Source organism: Tachypleus tridentatus, chromosome 6 (genome assembly GCF_004210375.1).
Source record: "Tachypleus tridentatus isolate NWPU-2018 chromosome 6, ASM421037v1, whole genome shotgun sequence".
Taxonomy (NCBI): domain Eukaryota; kingdom Metazoa; phylum Arthropoda; class Merostomata; order Xiphosura; family Limulidae; genus Tachypleus; species Tachypleus tridentatus.
The window spans coordinates 89,682,771-89,707,413 of NC_134830.1; the positions used below are offsets into that span (position 1 = coordinate 89,682,771).

General features: G+C 33.5%; 1 protein-coding gene across 1 annotated transcript; it reads right to left on the reverse strand.

The window, feature by feature from the left end:
- Nucleotides 1-231: 231 nt before the first annotated feature.
- Nucleotides 232-24,351, reverse strand: LOC143254611 (uncharacterized). The gene is made up of 2 exons (XM_076509759.1): nucleotides 24,235-24,351; nucleotides 232-1,178 (listed from the first exon to the last, which is right to left on the reverse strand). The coding sequence occupies exons 1-2, from the start codon at nucleotides 24,243-24,245 to the stop codon at nucleotides 554-556; spliced, it is 636 nt and encodes a 211-aa protein (XP_076365874.1). The 5' UTR covers nucleotides 24,246-24,351; the 3' UTR covers nucleotides 232-553.
- Nucleotides 24,352-24,643: the final 292 nt, after the last annotated feature.

The following is a 24,643-nucleotide window of genomic DNA, read 5'->3' on the forward strand; positions in this document are numbered from 1 at the left end:
CATATTTTTTTTCAATCAGAATAAGAAGCTTTTTTAAACTATATTATTGTAGGCTTCCAGTTCATTCTTCTATTTTGATGTTTTTCCTTAAATTTAGGTTGGTTTTTCGCGACTAGGGTCTTAACAAAATATTAATAAGAAAAATCTTAATCTCTTAATCCAATGATGTGATTCCGATAAACGTTAATCTGATGTGAGACAACAAAAGTATGACCAATAAACTTTAAAGTGTATGCTTTTATGTCTTTATTTCACTTAGAGCTATGACTACACTTTTCACTGTGTTAAAGAAGTTAATCAACAATTTCTGGTGACAAAGTTAGTCCTTCAGATTTTGATACACAAAGATAAAATGGGATACATTTTGACAACCAAATAAACACATATTTTGCCACGTCGACAGAAAGTAGTTTATAAGAAATTAGCAGTCATATGTGTCAAAACTTCTTTACTTTCTTCATATACCTTAATATATAAACTTTTCTCTTTCGTTCATCGAGATTAATTTTCTATGCCAATGATGTTCTCTAATTTATTAATTTCCCTGCTTTATTTACTCTATAGCGGTATCTCTTCCTCTTTTCTTTCGGCCTAAACCGAAACTGTACTCTCGATCCTCACGTTTTCCTAAGCCAAAGTGAAACCGTCGTTTAATGAAATCCTCATACTCTCGTGGTATGCCAGAGTCCAATGAACTACGTTTCCCAAGACCAAAATCGAAGTGTTTTTCTTGCCGTTTACCAAGGCCGAAAGAAAACCTCTCTCTCTCATCATTTTTCTTGCCTAGTCCAAAATCATAAGTGAAACCCCTTTCATCATCTATGTTATACATGTGGGGCAAGAACCGCTTTCCCAAGCCGAAAGCAAACTGCTGAGGAACGCTTTTATAATTCGAAAAGAAACTTTGGTGTTCAAGATGATCTGATAAAATGTCATCGGGAAAGGTGAAAGAATCCCTTTTACCAAGACCAAAGCTATACATTTGGTCTGCTCTCTTGGATTCAAAGTCATCAAAGTGTTGTCTTCTTTTGCCGAGACCAAACCTGTATAGATCGTGAGTCCCCTTCTTCTGCGTATAACCAGAATATTGTATGTCTTCTCTCTTCTCACCTGATGAGACAGCGAATAGTTGGGTCATCCAGAGAAATCCCCAGGCGACAAGAACCCCTTTTGTTATTCTGAAGAAAAGAAAGCAAACGAAGCTTGGATGAAGATTATAAGAATTAATGCAAAAATATTAAATCAATTACAAGTATTGTATTTTTGTTCAACTTTATCAAAAAAGATGAAATAAAATAGATACAAATCTGAATCAGGACAAATTAGCCACATACAATTTCGGAGTTACTTTGGGCAGTACATTCAGAAGTAACAATACCTTTCTATTTAATTCGATAATTGGTTTATAAATATTTATTTTTCTCCTTCCAAATTATATTTTGGAAAAGAAACTGCTTTCTGAAAAAAGAGCCCTTTTACATCCATGTTTACAAAGCTAAACGAAATTGAAAACAATGCGGCATTAATGTTTCCTTCATTTTTATAATTGTCTTTACTTTTTGTCTCACTTCACATAAATATTTCACCATTGTACTTTAAGGATATCAAAACCATGTTTGTAAATCACCGAAACGAAAGCAAATGAAAAGCAAATGTTCTATTGTCCTGGAAACTATTCATACATTGTTTATATTCACACCATCAAGGGGTGAAAGTTATTTTATGTTATTGCGATGATGGTTGAAACTTTAGGTATGTGTGAGTACGAAATAGTTTAAAGACTATTTTAGCTATTTTTGTCAAACTACAAAGATAACTCATATAACATATTCTGAATTTGTATATTTGTGTATGTTTCCCCCCATTGTGGCACAGTTGTATGTCTACGGACGCTAGAAACTGGGTTCCGATACCCGCGGTGGGTAAAGCACAGATAGCTCATTGTGTAACTTTGTGCTTTAATTACATTCAATCAAAACATGTACGTGTATCTGTTAGAAACCGACTCTTTGTTTAACGTATCTGATAAATTGGACTTCTTTATCAATTGTTTTTTTACAAAAGATAAAAAAGCACAACGAGTGGGATTAGAAAAACAGCTTATAAAGATTTTGTAGTTTAACATGATTTCTCTCACGAAGATTTTTGATAAAGTGAACGAAAACTACGTTTGAAAGTTATATTTGAAACAAACATTTGTTTATTTATGTTCTCTTTACAAACCTCCCTTATTTTATTTTGTAAAGAAAACCACAATGAGATTATTTTGTTTATCATGCTCGCATGCGTTATGACACACAGAACATTAAAGAAAGAGCCACGTAAAAACAAAGTTGGTGTGGAGATTTAATTTATGTTTCTTTTATGGAAGAAATATATTAGTAAAACTTAAAGCCACATTACTCTTATAATAAAAGTTTAATATGATTCATAAGAGTTCCCTTTGAATGAGAAAAAATGTTTTTTTGAAAAATAAACGTCAGATGACTATTCATTGACAGTTAAACAGGAATCTTTTGGCTGAGTATAAAGACAAAAAGTAGGATGAACAGGAGGTGTTGTCCAAGTTCCACACAGCGAAAGAAACGCGAGTGAACAAGACATTATATTTAATAAATTTATACAACTAAAGTAAATATCAAAACAGCATAATTTATTCAAAGTCTTTGTAATTTCATCTAATACATTCTTTTAAGATATAATAATAGCGTATTCAAATTACCGAAAGGAAGACATCAGTGAAAAGGAAAATAAACACATTTCACTTTTATAAAGTTTTATTTATTTAAAAAAAAATCATTTTTGCTGAAATATGTCTCACATAAACACCACTCTTCTGTTAAAAACAGTACTTTATGAAAAATAACAATAATATCTGATAACTTCATGTATGGATCAAAAGTTTATTTTGATAACAAGTTTTGTATGTCATTTGGAGTTTCACGCAACGCTAATTCACAATATCATGTCACAACCTAATGTATGAAACACATGTTCCAGAAGTTTCTGCTGAGTCATCGTTTACTTTCTTGACAGACGAACAGTGTTTGTCTTCACTAAACATTCGTAAAATCGAATTTTTGTTCATGTAACCGAAACTTGCAAATTTATTTATAATATTGAAGCAATAAAGAAAACAACATTTTTATTCACAGGTGTTATTATCACAATTATTTCTCTCCTTTCAAAAATTCTAAAAACAGTGCTGATTTATCTAAGTGTATCTTGGCTCTATTGTTTTATCGTTTAACGTCTAACACTAAAGTATAACTGTAATTGAAATGACCTCTCTCAATGTTCTGTGAATTATCACAGCTGCTTCAAGTGTAAACGCATAAAATAATGACTTATGAACAAAAAAAGATTTATTTCGCAAACCAAGAAGCAGACTTCAAACATTTGTTTTGTAACATTGTACACAAGTAGAGTAATTTAGTTTACATTCGAATAACATCTGCAACAAACGTCTTCATGAAAAACTATTCATAAATAATTGTTTAGAAGAAAGAAAAATAGCATATCCACTGAAAATGTATTTACTTGTATTCATGGTTAAATGCCTACTTCAACTTGTTTTGTGCTAATTCACGTATTGGAAGCCATATTCTGTTCAACCAATTGGTTTTATTATTCGACCTGTTTGAAAAGCACCGTGAAACAGTTTGGAGAACCGAGCTCGTGCTCAGTGAATAGAAAAATGTTGGCTGGGGATAAGAAAAATTATTAACGTTTATATTAGCAGATGTGAGTCAGCTTAATTTTGTTTCTCTTCCAGATGGACTTTAGACTGAGTTACACAACAACAACATGATGTTACAAAGTAATAATAGAATCTTCATGTGTAAAGCAGCAACGTTAGACATAAATTGGTTAGTAGTACAAACCAAACTATTTACACTTTCCTTTGTTGTTACGTGCTACACAATCGGACGTAATGTAAACACGTTAAACTCGAGTGAATTAACAGGATTTCTTCTCCATATTCATGGTAGTGATACAAAACTTAGTAAGTAATTTTTTTCAAATTCCATCATTTACTGATTGGAAACAATGTAAGTGAATTTTATTCATTGTAATAATAAATACTTTTATTTACACCGCAGACTTTCATTTGGGTTTTGTTGAGGCATGTTTACATGTCAGTTTACAATGTGGCTGTCTTGTACTTTTATTATGTTAAAGTATGTTTATATGTCAGTTTACAATGTGGCTGTCTTGTACGTTTATCATGTTGAAGTATATTTGCATGCCAGTTTACAATGTGGCTGTGTTGTACATTTATCATGTTAAAGTATGTTTACATGTCAGTTTACAATGTGGCTCTCTTGTACGTTTATCATGTTAAAGTATGTTTACATGTCAGTTTACAATGTGGCTCTCTTGTACGTTTATCATGTTAAAGTATGTTTGCATGTCAGTTTACAATGTGGCTGTCTTGTACTTTTATCATGTTAAAGTATGTTTACATATCAGTTTACAATGTGGCTGTCTTGTACGTTTATCAGGAACTATAAAAGCTGTGCAAATCCTCATTTGCTTTCGACGATGTTTTTATTGCTTAATAAATTCAACAACTAGTTTTACTAGCGTTATTATTGTTAATGAAGATAAACGTATGCTGTTACTGAACAAGAAACAGGGTCTCCATGAAAACAATAATTGAAACTAAGGAAACAATAATAGAAGGAAAAATTAAAATATCACTATGAAAATGTTAATATAACTACAGCATCTGATATTACAACACTTAGAGTTACTTTTCTTGTATTTGATTTTATGTTTAAATTATTCAAATTATGTATTAAACATTTTCTTATCTATTCATAGAAAACAAATACACAAATAAGATATACCGCAGACACGGCATGGCCAGGTAGTTAAAGCACTTGACTCGTACTCTGAGAGTCGCGGGTTTGAATTCCCGTCTCACCAAGCGTACTTGCCTTTTCACCGTGGGGACTTATAATATGACAGACGATCCCACTATTCATTTGTAAAGGGGTAACCAAAGAGTTAGCGATGGATGGTGATAACTAGCTGCCTTCTCTCTAGCCTTACACTATTAAATTAGGGACGGCTAACGCAGATATCCTTTGTGTAGCTTTGAGCAAAAAACAAACAAATATAGACTACTGGCCAAAATCTTAAGGCCAATGAACATAAAAAAAAAATATGCATTTTGCGTTGTTATACTCAACCACGTTTTTTGAGAAGAGCTTCGAAAAAATGAAAATAAGAAAAGGAAAATAAAAAACAACTTTTTACCATTTAATAGGCAAAATGTGAACACTATGAAATTAGCCTAACTACAATGTATTTACATTAATTCTTCTCTACATTCAAAACTTTTTGAAGCTGGCCAAAAGTTTAAGACCATAAAAAAGAAGTCCTAAACAGGGTAGAAAATGCCCAACAAGAGGTCTCAGTAGTGAGTTGCACGGCCGTCAGTGCGAATAACTGCAAACTTTGCTTTGGCACGGTCGGTATAAGCGTTTGCAGAAGGCTGGCTGGAATGTTATTCCAAGTGGTGAAGATGGCTTCACGAAGATCATGCACTGTTTGGAATTGTCGTCCATTTCAATAAACTTCCCTTGCCATCCATCCCCAAACATTTTCAGTGGGGTTCAGTTCGGGCGAACACGCTGAATGGTCCAAAAGAATCACGTTATTCGCCATGAAAAAGTCCTTTTGTCCTGCGGGCAATGTCCATTGCAGCGTTGTCCTGCTGAAATATCCAGTCATTTCCACACAGGCGAGGGCCTTCAGTCAATAAGGATGCTCTCTCCAGCGTGCCAATGTAGCCAGCTGCTGTTTGATGTCCCTGTATAACCTGAAGCTCCATTGTTCCATGGAAAGAGAAGGTGCTTCTCAGCAAAGTTTAACCGAACTGTTTCGTGGTGTGGAAGGAGACGTGGCCTTTGAAGACGTTTACGGTTTTTAAAGCCTTTCACTCGTAGATGCCGTCTTATTGTTCTTGCGCTGCATTCTGTGTCCGTTAGAGCCTTAATCTGGTTCGACGATCGGCTAGTGACTTGCCGGACAACCCGTCGAATCCTCCTGCTCAACGCCGGCGAAATTTTCTTGGGCTGACCACTTGAAATTCTCGTTTTGTATCCCTCAGAATCTTTTAAAAAATTTGCGACAGTAGTTTTACTACGCCTAATCTCACCAGCGATGGCAAGTGAGAGAGACCTTGCTTTTGCAGCTCGACAATTCTGCTACGTTCAAACTCTGTCACCTTTTTATCCTTTGGCATGTTTTTACCCAATGTAACACAGGAGATGTCAGTGGGAGATGTTGACAACGCTAATGCTTGAACAGAAATGACTAAATTTCGTTACGTGTTTACCAATTAACGCTTCATTTCAGTATGATCTTAAACTTTTGATCAGCTAGTATTTAGGATAATTTTATAGTGTTCACATTTTCCCTATTAAATGTTAAAAAAGTTTTTATTTGTATTTTCCCTTTTCTTATTTTCATCTTTCGAAGCTTTACTCAAATAAGTGGTTGAGTCTAACAACGCAAAATGCATATTTTTTCTTTATGTTCATTGGCCTTAAGATTTTGGCCAGCAGTGTATATCCTGTTTTTAATTAACAAAAAATAATGGAATTAACTATCACATGTTCGTTTTAACTACACAGTGATGAAAACATAAATAATAGATGTACTTTCGCAGGGTTCTCAAAAATGTTCTCTTTCAAGAGTAAATAAATCCAATATATAGAACAATAAATAATTGTATTTCTTGCTTTTGAATTCGTATGTCATACTGTATTGTAGTTTACAGAGTGCATAATTCTTCTCGTGATTCATGGCATGCACAAGTTTTGCTGTACAAACTGTAACGTTAATTGTCCCTTATATGACGTCATTTTAATTACTACTGCCTAACTGACAGATAACATGCTACTGCCATATGATAATCGCAGGCGGTTTTTGGTCCCCTTTCGAGGAAATCATACCAGAGTTAATTAAACAAAACACTTAAAAGTACTGATGGCCTTGTGGCGGTCGGTGCTGTTGACTAGCATTCTTCTTTGGTTAATAGTTGAATATTAAGAACAGCTATAACTGAGATCTAGAAGTCCTTCAGCTGGACATTTAGCTGTGTGTCATAAAAAATTTGCTTTTTCAGATTGCTAACTTCAAATAAATATTATTTTAAAATGTAAGTTATAGTTGGGTCGCTTGTGCAACGTTTGAGGTGTATTAATGATAAAGCCGACATGATGTATCTCTCTCCATATATAATTATTTACATGACAATAACACAATTCCAAAGCACAAGTTGTTCGGTGAAAGTGACGTAATTGTACTATTTTACTGAAATTGACTTGACAAGTAATATTAGTATCTAAGTTATAACCTTTTCTACATCTCAAAAGTAACGTATTAAAAGATTTTCAAAAAAAAAATAAAAGCGAGAAATTATAAAAGCTTCAATAAAATGACGTAATTGATTTTTAAAAAGAAAAAAAAATGAAGATTTGAGGTCGACTGAATTTAGTTTCTATTGAAACAATGCACAGTAGGTTTGATTTGTTGAAATTTCGTGCAAATCTACATCAGGGCTATGTGCGCTAACTATCCCTAACGTATCAATGATTTAGAAGGAAGGAAGCTAGTCAATGCCACCTACCGGAACATCTTGAGATACTCTTTTTACTAACTAATAGCTTAATTGGCAGTCACATTAAAATAACCTCACAGTTGAAAGAGTAAGCGTATTCAGTGTCGAGGACTCTAACCCGCAGATTGCGAGTCAACTGCCCTAACCACCAGGCCATATATAACCACAAATTCAAATATCAATATGTGGGAACGTTGTTCCCATTATTTAGTATAACTAAATTTTAAAAAAAAAATAGACATGAGATTATTCTATACTTAGTCTAAAAAAGTGATTTAAGTTTCCAATATATGATATTATTATAATATACATAAATTAACATTCTATGCTTTACTATATCGACTAAATTTATATCGACCAAACAAATATGAGGTTAACAATTTGTTCAAAACTGAAAATACTGAACGAATCCTTAGATTAAGGTTAAGAACCTCTTCACTTATTTAACGTACATCCATCAGTTATCCTTTCTCCAAATCCACAATTCTCCCAACGAGTCAGTATGTTTAATGACTTTCAATGCTAAAATCTAGGTTCAACTCTTCGCAGTGGACAAAGTGCAGATAGTCCATTGTGTAGTTTTGGGTTATAAACTCAAAACAAAAGTGAAATACACAATTAATGCCAGGGCGCCACCAGGGGAGTTTATTATTCTTGTTTTATTTATTTAAGAAATATCTTTAAATTACTTTATTTCATTAAACCTTCGAATTGAAACTAAAAATATTTCTTGAGAAAAACTGAATGTCCTATAACAAAGAACTTTTATGAATCTAGCAGATAAATTTGAGTCCAAAGGAAAATGCTATAAGAAGTTTTGTATAATAAACCACACTAAAGCAACAAACCTACATATTGAGGATAAATCATTGATTCATTTTGATGGCTTGGTAACGCTTGGAGCAAATAATTCGAAGAGCTGACGATTTGATTACATTTACAACAAAAGGAGTGAATGATACTGAAAAATCAAGTTGGCAGTGGATGCTACTGGCTGGCTGCCTTTCTGTCAGCTGAAAATTACGGATAGCAGTCCTCAGATGATGTTTAAGTTTTGGCAAAGATGAATAACTAATGTATTAACTTCATAGCGGTTATTTCTTTTATTAGAACTAAACTAGAACTTCTTCTATGAAATGATGTCTCTGTTAAAGCCACGCTAAAATTTAAATCGGAAATATCCGAAAGGTGGTATATTGCGTTCATATCAGGATCTCCAGGAAACATTACTATTAAGCTACGAATATGCTTGCTTTATGTGGAGATAGATTTACGCACATAACGATTCTTGTTGTCCTTTACTCCCCAGTGACATTGCGGCATGTCTGCGGACTTGCATTCCTATAAACTGGATTTTGATATTCGTGGTGGACAGAGTAGGTTTATGCTTAATACAAACAAATAAACATCTTCTTGTCCTTTCAATAAAAAAAAATATTCACCACTTTGATGTTCTGACTGTAGTTTAATAAAAAAATCTTAAATTATTTTGCTAGAAGAAGATATGTCTAAAATGTCTTGTTTTTACTGCTAGTAACATGAACTGCGACTCAAAACCTGATTTTAACTATTGTAGGCATTCCGCTGAACCACTGGGGGATGGCACCAAAGAGCGCTTATATTAAAATATTGAGTATTGTGTACACTGAGGCTTAACTGAAAAAAACACACAAAAAATGGCTCCTCTATTCAAACAAACACAAAAATATAGTAAGAAGGCTTGTGACTTTAATATTAAATGACAGTGCTGATTTTACTTGAGTTTATAACACGTGGACACTCTCTTATGTGATCTTATTGTTTATAGGATAGAATTCTGAAAACAACAAGCCAGTTCCATGGTAATGTTTCTTATTGTTGCTTCAAATCAATGCCTGAAGCTGAGAGACATCACAATATCCGTTAGTGTAGCCCTGTGAGACAAGTTACTGTGACTTGTGCTCTATGTAACTGTACTCTGACTTGAAGAAACGAAATTATTTTTTAAAAAGAACTGTTTTCAATTTCCTGAAGAAAACCTACTTCGTACAAAACATTGACTTTTATATATGAACCTGTATGAACAAAACAAGAAATCAAACATCTTACAGATGTTAATATTAAAGTCATAGGTTTCACATCGTGTGTTTCTTGTGACAAGAAAATGGATAATTATTCATGTATTTATTGTTGTAAGGTCATAAAAGAACCTAATTTTTTGTACTGCTTAGTCATTTTCAACTTCTTTGATTCTGAGCCAATTAAATTTTATCTGTACAACTTTATAGCGAAATTTATGCAACTATTTTAAATATTAATTTATTGTTCAGCTAGGGTTAAGAACTCGATCGAATCATATTTGTAGATGTGCAGTCAACATTCTTGCTAAAATTCCAAAGCATGGTATGAAGCTGAGTTAAATGTTTATCTACATGAATATTTGGTTGTTCATGATTCGTACGAGTTTCGTTGTTAAGTTTTAAAATCAACTCGGTTAAGTGAATACTGATGTGGTTCTCTCGAGCTCGAAGAATCTTTAACCTACCTGCACATGTATTAACATAAGGTTTGAGGAACATAGAAAAATTTCAATGTTTCTATCAGTAGTGACAAAGATTGACGCGCTAATAAATCTTTGCCCAAAAGCTTTATCTTTATCTTAAGTACTAAGATAAACAAATGACATATTTGTGCTCTATCCACCACGGTATCGATACCCAGTTTCTAGCAGTATAAGTCTACAAAAATACTGCTGTGCCATTGGGGGAATTGTGTCTCTCTTATAGCAAAACCACATCAGGCTATCTGCTATGTTCATCGAAGGGAATAGAACCCCTGAATTTGGCGTTGTAAATCCGAAGAGTACCACTGTCCCACAGGAAACATACCGTGGCAATAAGACTATAGTTTTATTTTTCATAAAGAAGACGATATAATCAAATGAAATATTGAACTGTCCTTTAATTGGCTTATAACTTAACAAAGTACATTGTAATGAGGTTATTTTTTTTACTCTTGTAATTTTGTAAATTTTACTGCAGAAAACGTAGTGAATTTTGCGATCATTACGTCCCTTAAAACAACTTCTTGAATTATTTTACGTAAATTGTATGTACTTAACATTCTTTTTTCGGGATTTATTTAGTTTTACTCTAACCATACTGTCCTATCCCAAATAGGAAGCAGTATGTCTGCGGGATTATAACGCTAAACGAATCGAGGTTCGATACCCAAGACCTACACAATAGGATAGATTTGTGTTTAAAATAAACATACAAACTAACTTAATGTGACGTGCTGTATATAGACAGGCCCGGCATGGCCAGGTGGGTTAAGGCGTTCGACTCGTAATCTGAGGGTCGCGGGTTCGTATTCCCGTCGCACCAAACATGCTCGTCCTTTCAGTCGTGGGGGCATTATAATTTTACAGTCAATCCCACTATTCGTTGGTAAAAGAATAGCCCAAGAGTTGGCGGTGGGTGGTGATGAATAGTTGCCTTCCCTCTAGTCTTACACTGCTAAATTAGGGACGGCTAGCGCAGATTGCACTCGAGTAGCTTTGCGCGAAATTCAATAAAAACAAAAAAAGAAACTGTTTATAGACTATTTTAGCGTCTAGCGGTAACAACAACAACAAAAACTATAAAGTAATTTTAGGACTTCTCGAACTTTATGAGTGCATACTTTCCAGTTAAGTTCCCCCGTTAATCAAAGGTATAATTTGACGATATATATACGAGGGCTGTTCAAAAAATACGCGGACTGACGTCATAAAACAAAATGTACTTTATTTAGAAGTTACAGATCTGGGACCCCTTCAAAGTACTCTCCTCCCCAACGCACACACTTATCCCAACGGTGTTTCCACTTGTTGAAACAGTCCTGGTACGCTTCTTTTGTAATGCCCTCCAGCTTCTTCGTCGCATTTGCCTTAATCTCGGGAATCGTCTCAAATCTTCTTCCTTTCAAGGATCTTTTGAGTTTGGGGAACAAAAAAAAATCGCAAGGAGCAAGGTCAGGTGAGTAGGGGGGTGGAGAAGAACAGTGATCGAGTGTTTGGCCAAAAACTCACGAGTTCTGAGGCACAAATTTCGCAGCAACGCGGTGCATCTTCAATTTTTCGGTCAAAATTTCGTAACAAGATCCAACTGATATCCCACACTCTTCAGCAAGCCCCCTGACAGTCAGACGTCGATTTGCCCGCACTAGGGTGTTGAGTTTGTCGACGTGTGGGTCGTCAGTTGACGTGGAAGGACGTCCAGGACGTTCATCATCTTCAATGGACTGTCGACCATCCTTAAAACGTTCATGCCACTTGAAACATGCCGTACGCTTCATAGCAACATCACCGTAAGCCGTGTTAAGCATAGCAAAAGTTTCAGTCGCAGATTTTCCAAGTTTAACACAAAATTTCACAGCAAGTCGTTGCTCCTTCAGGTCATTCATTCTGAAATCCGCCAAACGAAAAAAATCGAACTTCACTTAAAACCGCGTAGCTAATACACAAATGAAGATATCTGCAATCGGGAAATGGCATCGTAATCAGCTGATCTGTGCATACCTAGCGACACCAAGCGGATTTCCCTGGAACCAACTGGAGCCGCGCAATTCAAACAGTTCGCGTATTTTTTGAACAGACCTCGTATACATATACCAAATTATATCTTTATGCTGTTCACAGGTTTTTAACTAAAATTTACCATAAACTGGAAACGACGTTTTGCATAAAATTTCTGATGAATAATAACAATTACTGAGCTACAAGAAACGTGTAGGTAGAAATATTTTTGTTCTTCATGTTGAAGGGACTTAAACGTTAGGGTAATGAAGTTAGAGATAAAAACGACCCTTACTTTGTACTTTATTTTTTGAGTCAACATTTCTTACACCATTACCCCTGATGAAGTCGCAATGGTGAAACGTTGGTTTAAATAAAGTTTTCTATCATTACCTAGAGAGTAAAGGATTTCTTCAGATTTTATTGTAAACTTGTAGGAATATTTTTATTAATGATCACTTCACACTTCCTGGTAATATACTATGCTAAATCAATCAACGAACTGAATGTAAAATACCGCTTTGATTCCAAAATAGGTAGAATACCCGACAAATTAAATTGTATTTTTCTAGTAAATCTAGGATGAGTAAATAATAAACCTGACGACCAATCACGCAGAGTTCAAAATCCCTCAACAGAGGGTGTGAAATTTCATGCAGTGAATAAGTGTGGGCGAGCATAAAAATCGGCGTTACAGATGAAATAAAAAAGTAAACTTCTTCAACCATACTTGTAAAGAAATGGTTGTTTTTTGTGAAAATATATGAATAATTCATAAGTTAGGTTTAAATAAAATTACTAAGAAAAAAGGTTCAAGTCCTGTTTTACCAGCCACTTATATTAGGTTTAATGACTAGTTCCACATAATAACATTTTCGAAACAAAATGATTTGATTATCCAACGATGAATAGAAAACAACGAGCTGTTAACGACTTAGTTCAGTATATTTGTTATTCATGAAGAACGAATTATGTAAAATAAGAGCTACGAGATTAGAGACTATATTATTCTAAATACATGTACAAGGTGAAAACTCGATGTTAAAAATGTTAAAATTACACTTTTAAAGCTTTGAAGAACTTGATAACAATACACAATACTTGGCTTATCTAACTTTTGTTTTTAAGACTCAATTTTGTGGGGAACTTCCAAAAGCTTCACTATTTTTTTTTTTGTAAAAAATCGTTAGCGTCATGAATTATAATTTGTATCTATTTTCCATTTTTCAAGTATTTCTTACGCCTGTAAATACAAAGTTTTTAGATTACAAAAGTAGTGATTTTATACAGAATAAGTGCATTATCTTCCTTCCTCTGTACAATTGCAATTTAATTCATTGCTTATTTTGAGACGAACGAATAATAGATGATTTCGCTCCTGGTTGTAAGCAATGATTGATGCAATAGGCTATTATTTTCGAATAAAATCCCACTACGGCCCGGCATGACCAGGTGGTTAAGACACTCGACTCGTAATCTGAGGATCGCGGGTTCGAATCCCTGTCACATCAAACATCCTTGCCCTTTCAGCCGTGAGTGCGTTATAATGTTACGATCAATCCCACAACTCGTTGGTAAAAGAGTAGCCCAAGAGTTGGCGGTGGGTGGTGATGACTAGCTGTCTTCCCTCTAGTCTTACATTACTAACTTAGGGACGGCTAACGTAGATGGCCATCGTGCATCTTTGCGCGAAATTCAAAACAAACAAACGAAAAAATTCTCACTAAGCATATTAAAACTGTGAAAATTGCTTAAGTTAAGAACATAGCGGGTAAATGTCACTACACTATCTCTGCTAAAAAAAACGTACATCAAAAACAGTCTTTCTTTGTACTTATATCTCTTGAATTAAACTTAAACGTTTCTTTTTATTTGTAGCTGATTGTTTTATATTTACAGTTTGTTCAACAAACATTAGGAGCAGAGCTTACAAAAATCAGTAGAGGTCGCCACTAAAAATATAAATACTTTCTCAGGCAGATTTTGTGGACAAGATTAAGAATGTGTTCTCAGCAATAGCGTACTACTAAGATGGTATCCTATAAATATTAAAACTCTGTCGTAGTTTGTACTGAAACAGTTCGTCATTCCCCATAACGACTTACTAAGGTTGTTGTTTGTTTCTTCCAACACGTTAATCATTGTTTTAGTTATCATCACTACACTTACACGTGTTGTTTGTTTGATGTTTGTGTTATGAAACATGAAACTTTACACACTGTAAGCAACCTTTTACGTGTTGTTTTGTATGTTCACCCAAAGTTACGCCCAGGTTATTTATCCTTACCATATCTAATTATTAAATAATAGACTAGAGGAAAGGCAGTTATTCAACAATACCCATATTAACTCTTTACCAAATGTAACTGAACAGCGGGATTTGACAGTTTCTCTTATAATGCACACATAGCTTCAAAATATGGGGTGAGATTTGGTGGAAATGAGACGTAAATTAGGAACCCTCGACTTTTTTGTGTAAAATTTAAATATGACATAACACACTTCTGTACTTTATTACATTCTGTCTAATAAATATAAATTAAATAAAATTACAGTTCTATTTTCTAAGCTAACAAACAATACCACTATGAATCGGAATTTCTTCTTGCTACTAATATAGAATATAAAGAAAAGTAATCCAATGAAAGATTGGGAAACTAAATCAGGAATACAACATAGAAGTATTAAAACACTCTTAAAGAAACTTTTTTTTTTTTTTTGAATTTCGCACAAAGCTACTCGAGGGCTATCTGTGCTATTGGAGAAACTAAAACAAGCACATAACTTCCATTAAATGTATTAAATCACAACTCTCCTTCTACACCTTTCATCTGACTTAATAAAATTGTCGTAATTTATTAATTATATGAGTTGTTTTATCTATATTGGTTTTAGTAACGAATAATTTGATAAAACGTTATTATCAGTTATTTATATTTAGTGTAGAGTTGTGGTGAAGGTGAAATTTACTGGAAAAGCGCCTACAAAAGAGTTTGGGAACCATATTATGCTCAGCTTGGCAAGCTCATTAAAAACAAAACTGAAATATATCTAAATTGTACTTTCCAACTGTGTTAATAGAGTTTGTAATTTTGTCACAGGATTATAATTTATTACTTGATTAAAATTTCTTGCAGCTTGGCCATTAATTTTTTGTTGTCTTGCGTACATATTCTAAACATAAGTAAAACAAGCAATCACACAGTAAACTCAACAGTTAAAGTAATTAACTCCACATCACTGAATCAACAATAACACAGTAACTCAACAATTACGATAGCTCCCCATTATCAAACCAGCAATAACACAGTAACTCAACAGTTACTGTAGCTCCATATTATTAAACCAGCAATAATACAGTAACTCAACAGTTACTGTAGCTCCACATAATTAATGATCCAAGATATAATCAATTCATGTGATTTTCACACTTCCTTTTAAAGCAGTAAAATGTGTGACTAGAACACTAGTTACGCATATCAAGTGACTTGATACCATTCTTCGAACGTTATAGCATTTGTATCGTTTAATAGAGCAACATATATGTGGGCTCGGCATGGCCAAGCGTGTTAAGGCGTACGACTCGTAATCTGAGGGTCGCGGGTTCGCATCCCGGTCGCGTCAAACGTGCTCGCCCTTTCAGCCGTGGGGGCGTTATAATGTGACGATCAATCCCACTATTCGTTGGTAAAAGAGTTGGCAGTGGGTGGTGATGACTAGCTGCCTTCCCTCTAGTCTTACACTGCTAAATTAGGGACGGCTAGCACAGATAGCCCTCGAGTAGCTTTGTGCGAAATTCAAAAGCAAACAAGCATATATGTGTGTGAAAAATAGTGAGGTTTATGTGACAAGACAATAACCTATATTAAAGGTGTAGCAACCAAAACGTTAGAAATTTTAACGAAAGGGCGGGGTACCGTGTGTAATATCAGAAGAAAAAATAAGGTAATTCACTTAGACATTATAAAAACACCGTACGTCTGAGAAGTATTTAATTAGCTTTATTTGGTGTAAACTAAAGAGTCCAATGTTATATCGTAAATCACTAGTTGTTCCCTTTCAATTTATTTTCCCTAGTTATTGTTGTTAATTTAATCGTGTAAACAATAGGAATATTAATTCTGCCTTTTTTAACTATCAGAAACTGAAACATCAGCAACAAAATAGTACTATTATAAATAAACAGATAATTTTATAGGATGTAACTACGAGTGACCGTCTATTTATTAATACATAAATAAATGGGCAGATGGCCATTCTTAATAAAAAAAAGATGTATTTTAAATTAATGCTACTTGGTAACAGACTGAAAATCTCGAAATGTATTGACTTTAAAACTCTACTTATACAAAAATAAATCAGTATATCTCGTGGGTACTTAATGTAGACAGAAAATGAATCTTTCAAGAAAGATTTCCAAAGACGGAAATTAATTATCTAGAATTATTGTACATCACTTCTGCCACTGCTTTCTCGTGACAGTTGGTAACATAAATGAATGCTTGTAAGAACTATTTACAATATACGAAATAGTTGCAAAGATACTTGCAACACTAATCTTCATTAAATCAAAATTACCTTTGACAGATAATTAAAGCACAAAGGGAAATAATTAGATGTGTTTATTTAAAAAAAAACAACTTTCTAACAAGAAATCTAAAAACATTTCTTGGTAAAGTTCTTTATGAGTTCCAAGTTCTTGTATTGGTCTTTAGCGACTAATTTGAATAGATGTTCTAAGTATTTTCGAGTCCAATATAAACTATTAAAATATTTTAAAATCCTGAAGTTTGAACTCTTTATGTCAGGAAGGGTACATTATGACAGCTATATCTTGATTTAAGTAGTCAAATCTTTGGAGGTTTTTGTCATTTAAACCTCCTTAAGTATTGTTAGATAAAATCATGCATTTCTTTATGTCTTTAGTGACGCCTAATTAACCATAGCTTCCAATTTTCAACAATGAACTTTAGTTAAAGGCTAAACCGTTCGAACTTGTGTATTTTTTCTGCAAACGTATTGTGCAGTCAGACTGGAAAGAATAATTGTGACCTAATTACTGAATATTCCCTCTGAATAACAAGTCCTGTTTGTTTGGAATTAATCACAAAGTTACACATGGTGCTATCTGTGCTCTGCCCCCCCACCGGTTGCTAGTCGTGTGAGTCCACAGACATGCTGCTGTGTCACTGGAGGCCATGAATAATAAAAAGTGAAAAAATTGCTTGTTAAATTTTCCGTGTTAGTTGTTACAAGTATGAGAACGTTTTATTTCATTCAAACAAGAAGACAGAAACTGATCAAATTAGATTTTATAACATCTCAGTGAAATTCTAGTTAGAAACAAACTTCTTCCACAAATTTCTTAATGTAAAAATATTTTTACTTAGATAACATGGTAGTTTGATTCGATTTTATAACAGTACTTTTCTTACAGTATTTGTCTCATATTCCACTTGTTTGTTTTTAACGGTTGTTTTAGTTCACACGATGAGTAAAATGATAATCTGTGCAGACTGTTAAACCACATGGACTATTTTTGTAAATGTTGATTTTTTCGTTTTGATTCTTTAAATTTATTTTTACAACTGATTAACAACTTATTAAATGAGCAGCTAGGATCAAAACATACCTAATTCCAATTTTACACACAGTTAATGTGAACATAAACAAAAATATGTTTTGCTATTACGTATGGCCATGAACAAATCAAATCCACAAGAGAAACTTGTGTTATAACAGAGAGTTACGACGCGTAGTTTTTTTCTATCTGTAAAATAGATGCAAAATGTCTGATGTACGTTTAGTAAATATGTTAAGATTATACTAGAAAAAAATATTTAACTTAACTAAAATTTATTTCAACGTACTTCCAAAATGCATCTACTCTTCATTTATCCCATCAGTTTCGAAGTAATTCTTCAATCACCAGATTTTTTGTAAAAAGTACACAGAAAGTTGTTATCGTGAACAAAAGTATGTGTGCATTTTGAAAGAGACCTGAATAGAACTTTTGACATTCTCACTGTATTCTTAGTCAGGAATTAGAAAACATAGGTAAAATATGTGTCAAAACACCAAAATAATTTTTATGAATTAACATTTTAATCTCCCCTTAAAACTTTTTAAACACTATATAACGACAGTAATAGTAGGCCTATTTGTAGTCTAATCTAGGGATTAGGACTAATACATATACGTGACGTAAGGCTAAGCTGAAACACTACTTGATAAATTTTATTTTACTTTTGGCTACAATTCAATATCTTAAGGGGCCCGGCATGGCCTAGCGCGTTAAGGCGTGCGCTTCGTGATCTGAGGGTCGCGGGTTATAATGTGACGGTCAATCCCACTATTCGTTGGTAAAAGAGTAGCCCAAGAGTTGGCGGTGGGTGGTGATGACTAGCTGCCTTCCCTCTAGTCTTACACTGCTAAATTAGGGACGGCTAGCACAGATAGCCCTCGAGTAGCTTTGTGCGAAATTCCAAAACAAATAAAAAGTCAATATCTTAAAACTTTTGCATTAAACTATTTTGCTGTTACGTCACCAAAACGATTGAAAAATAAAATATAAAAGTATTATTAATAAATCAACACGAATATTGGCCATTCAACGTAAACACCATAGTTAGCCTAAGAACAATCAGGTGATAGTTTTGTTCCTAACAGAACCTGTATATCGTTAAGCATTACCAAAAAATCGGAGCGTGAAAGCGTTCTTGACAGAGTGACAAAGGAAATAACCTTTTGTAGTTAGTAATAAGAGACGGCTTGAGATCTCATGCTAACCATCGAGATTTTCGAATTTCAATGTTTAGTCGATGGATTGAGAAAAAATGAGGAATATGTAAGTACAAGTTTTCATTTTATATAGTTTAAAGAACAATATAAACACAAATGTCTACAGACATTAAACAGTTTCAGTAACAAAACATGAGCGCAGAACTTTGTTAAAGGATGAATAATTTAACTACTAATATTCATAAATTAAAACAGATATTTTATTGTCATCGGATCACGTGACGTTTGGTGTGCTTGATGGAAATAAATATTTCAAAACTGTGAATACTGGCATTGAAAAACAATGTTTACAGGAAAACAACTGAAGGTAGAATTTGTTCACCCCTTAAACTAACTTCCTTTCAATTAATTCACAGCGGTCAGGTCAACGTATTGCAAAACATTCAGGAATTTTGTAAAAATGTTTGCTTGCTTTTTTATTCTCAAACTTAAAGCTTCACAACGGGCAATCTGTACCCTGCCCACTGCGGGTATCTTAAACCAAACGCAGACCAACCGCTAAACCACTGGGTGGCGAATGTAAAGAAACGACTAAATAAGTTGAGGAAATTGCCAATTTGACGTGTTATTGAAGAGTCAGTAACTTACAAAGTCGTGAACATACAAGTAATTTCATGTATTCATGGATTAGAAAAACGTGTTTAAAAAGCCAATGGACACCATTGATAATCTTAACATTAAGGATACACACTAATCTGTGAAAAATGACGGTAAGTAATAATAATATACGAAATACATGTTTGTATGTAGTTCAGAGTTACATTTCTTATCATACAACATTTCTGATTTTGTAAAAGATAACTAGTTGAATAAACATTCTCTATGAAAGTTTGTTTAAATATTTATTATGCAGATATTCATTAAACAACAACAAAAACAAAAATCAAGCTTCTAGTTCTTTGGTAACATGCTTTCTTTACATTTGACTGAAGCCAAAACAAAAGTTCCTCAACAAGACATTTATTTTTCTTGGAAGTAAATCTTTCAAGCGGTATTGCTCTTGATTTATTGTCAGCAGGAGGTCAGCAGGGAACTGGTTGGTTACAAAGATTTATATGATTGGATCAGTCACCTGATGCCTTTAATTGCCAATGTCCAGTACCTTAAATGGCTGAACACACGGCAGGGTGTCTCAAACAACAGAACAGGGTCCAATATAACATTTACGTAGCTTTTCTTGTATAATATTTATATTAAAAGCTATACTTGGGACAGAAAGAGAGAAAGAAAGAGTTTAGATTAATATCACAGTTACACGTAAAAATGTATTTTCCTACACAATGAGAGTAGGAACTTATCAATCTTTCTAATAGATTGTTTCATAGATTATCTTTTGTTATAAGAAGAAGTATTGGTTAATATTACTACTACGAAGAATATTTCGTTTTTCATATATTTAAATATTTAAATTAACAGTACTTATATTGTAAAGTGCCACTGGTGTGTTTTTCTTTTTAACTTCAGTGTAAACTGAAGAAAGTCCCTAAGTGGCTACATCCATTTCCTTTGAAGTGTTGTTAAGATTATTATTGGTAAGTTTCCCATCAGGGGGTTACACATGGAAACAAGTATATCAAAGCGGCTTGAAGTTCTTATTTCTTGTGTTTCTGTTTTTCTATATTTTCCAAGAGCTGCTTTTTATCGTCAATTAAGTAAGAAATGCAGTCCCATGGTCACATTTAAGAAATCGGTTGTTTTCGTTCAAGTGAATTTTCATTTACTACTGGCTAGAGATGAAATCCGTAATATTTGGTTTCACATTTCGTGTTCAAAAAGATGTTTTGAAAAATCAAACCCACAGATTTATTCATTTTTATTTATTATCAAATTTGGCTCGTTTTGTCTTTAAACATAATGTTGTTTGCTTCATCAATATCGAAATATAAACAATTTATAACATAAGCGTTTCTCTACATTGTGTACTAAGCCATGCATCTTTTCTAGACAGTAACGATGAATACTAAATAGTTTAAAAACTTTCACAGAGCCAACACAAAACGACTATTTTGGGATTAAATATTTTTTAAACCTGCTAACAAAATTATGATCGATCTCGTTCCCAGCTACTGAATTTTGTATATCATTTGTCATCATTTAAGTTAAGAAGGTAAGTAAATTACATGTGTTTATTGTAGCATAATCATAGAGCCACCAAAAAGGGTACAATTGCATTTCTGTTGACACGATCACATAAAGAATTTCAACAGATGCTAACTATTATATGTTTTAGCTATTTTTGTATCATATGTCTCAGGAATAGGAACGTAAACATGTAATAACTTTTGTTTTGCCTATGTTGTTGTTTGTTGTTAAGCACAACAAAGTACAAAGACATACCACTGCACCATTTTATGTTATCAAGGATTACTCTGCTACGACGTTGAACCTTTATTTTCGTTTGCTTTAGTAAAATATTTAATACTACAGTAGCACTCAGTTCAAATCTTCACCCCGTCTAAACGCACGAAATCTTTATTTTAAATTTCAATTATTGTTGACGCTGCAATAATAGTCTGTTATTTTTATTGCTTAAAGAACGTTATGAGGTTGAATATAATTTTCAGTTATTAATCATTATCTAATAAAATAAAGAAATGGCGGAAACAAATCACGCGATTCATAAAAGCGCGAAAAACTGTTAAAGTTTATTCAACATATTTTGGTTGTTTTACTGTCTTCGTCTGAACAGTGGTTCAAAAACATGTTGTATTTTGTTTACGTAGTATGCTTATCATTCAGTAATCTACATAGTTTCTACTTTCTAGGAATAATTCTGTAACAGAGGCAAAATAAATTTATGTCATGGTATTTCAGATGTTATGCAGTGGCTCTCCTCTAACAATCGCCAACGAACTTGACCTATAAAACACATTGTGAAGGGAGAGAACGTGTTGTCTCTGTATTAACAGTTATGTCGAGTAAGAAACTCTTGTTAGTGTTAGAAAAGTTAAGAATAATCATATATTATATCTCATTTATAGAGAATGAATCTTTGCATACAAAAGCAACTCATACCATACAATTATATGAAACAACGTGCTAGTTTACTATAAGATTGGCTAGTAATATTTGAAGATCACAATGTAGCAATATCTCCAATGATTGCTTTTCTTCAAAACAAATCTAAAGATCGTGCGTGGATCCACGAACAATTTGAACTACATTTGGTATTTAATGGTACAGTTAAAATATTCTTTTCAGAAGTTTGTAACATCAAAATATTAATCATCTCTTCCTGAGAATACTTAACGGTTATTAACAATTAAAACTTATCTTACAAAGTAGGCTCTTTCCTTTTTCAAATACTAATTTAACTGACTGAGATGTTATCTGTACATAAACTGTTTTCAGAAAAAAAAAAAGACGTATATGACTTGTGCGAATTTGACCTAGAACCAAGTACAAATAATCCACTTTCCTTTTATCTTCGAGCTTCATTCATAATAGTTTACGAACGTATGAAAATATCTATAAATTGCTTAAAACGAAGTTTCAACATCTGACATTGTATTTACGCGGTATCATGTTTTTAATCCCAATCTATTAGTAAGATTTTTGATTATCATTCTCTTTTATGATAGTCTTTACTTTCTATATTGGAGAACTTCCACCTGTAACTTTCGAGTCTGAAAACCAAACCATTTAAGAAAATGGTTTTTAGTTTATGCATATCGTACTTTCTGAAATGATGGCTTTCCTTCCAGAAATCATCGAATCCCACTCTTGGTAAAGCAACTCACACTCGGGAGATACTCTGTCTCTTAGTAACAATCTTCATTGCACAAATCATTACCGAACCTCACATTTTGAATGATAACCTTCCTTATAGAGATTAATGTATTTCACCTTTATTAAAATAAAATTCATTCCCAATATTACCGAACCTCACATTTTGAGAGATGACCTTTCTTACAGAAATTGGCCCGGCATGGCCAAGCGTGTTAAGGCGTGCGACTCGTAATCTGAGGGTCGCGGGTTCGCATCCCGGTCGCGCCAAACATGCTCGCCCTTTCAGCCGTGGGGGCGTTATAATGCGACAGTCAATCCCACTATTCGTTGGTAAAAGTGTAGCCCAAGAGTTGGCGGTGGGTGGTGATAACTAGCTGCCTTCCCTCTAGTCTTACACTGCTAAATTATGGACGGCTAGCACAGATAGCCCTCGAGTAGCTTTGTGCGAAATTCCAAAACAAACAAACAAACAAACTTACAGAAGTTACTGTATTTCACCTTTATTAAAATAAAATTCATTCCTAATATTACCGAACCTCACATTTTCAGAGATAACCTTTCTTACAGAAGTTACTGTATTTCACTTTTATTAAAATGAAATTCATTCCTAATATTACCAAACCTCACATATTGAGAGATAACCTTTCTTACAGAAGTTACTGTATTTCACTTTTATTAAAATGAAATTCATTCCTAATATTACCAAACCTCACATTTTGAGAGATAACCTTCCTTAAAAAGGTTAATGTATTTCACCTTTATTAAAATAAAATTCATTCCTTATATTACCGAACCTCACATTTTGAACGATAACCTTCCTTAGAGAGGATTAATGTATTTCATCTTTATTATTACGATTTCTGCAATATCGGTGCTTGGTTAGCATGATCTTCACTTTAGAGCTAATTAAATGAACCATTTTTATCACTTCTTTCGTGACATATCTAAAGATATCTTGCTATTTTATGTGCGATTAACCTTAAAAACGCTGCGAAAATCATATCATTTCCATCATTTATCAGCTGCTTTCAGAAATACATATGTTAATCCATGCTAACCCTAAGGGCATGCTCTGTACATCAACTATATATATATATTTCCGAATCCTGTGATATGTCGTTTGTAAGACTTTTCTTTAATGAATTATGTAATGAACCAGGGAACTACAAAACTTTAAATGTTTTTCTAATGTCACAACTCTTTGTGGTTTCTGAAAATACAAAATGCTTGATTTCTAAGAGGTTAATAAGAGTTCCACTTGTTGAGCCATAATTCATGTTTGGACTTCATTGTTTATTTATGATTAAGTAGAAACAACGTCTAAATATAACTGGTTTTATATTATCAATCAAACAGATTTCATATTTACCTGATTCACTATTAAGCTAAGTTTCTCTTTAATTTCCTAAAGCTGTTTTAATTACTGGAAACTGTTCAATCTACGTGTATAATTTATTCATTACGACTTCACATGTTTGTAATTTCTCGAAATAGTAATATATTTTATGGGAATACTAACTATATGACATACCTTGAAAACATGGTTGTTGATTACTGTATTGTCTCGGGTTCCAGTCCAGCGGGATGAAGCTTTTGGACTAACTTCCTCAGTTCTTCCTTATCGCTCTAACTCGAACGTGCGTGTTTCTTTTAACTTGCCACCTCTGCCGAACGACTGCCTCTCGGGTGACGTCATATATTACAGTAGCCAATAAACCATATATTCTACAACAATCTTATATGAATACTGACCAATCTCTGAGGCAGTTTGTAACTAACGTCGGTGTTAGTTATTGAAGTTATATTGATAATTGATTGTATTTTGTTTCTAAGATTACGTTAGAGACAACTAGTTTGTTGGAAATATAAGTAATTTCGTATTATTTTATATTTAAATAGCTCTATTCTAGTTCAACATGAATTGTTCAAAAACCAGTAAA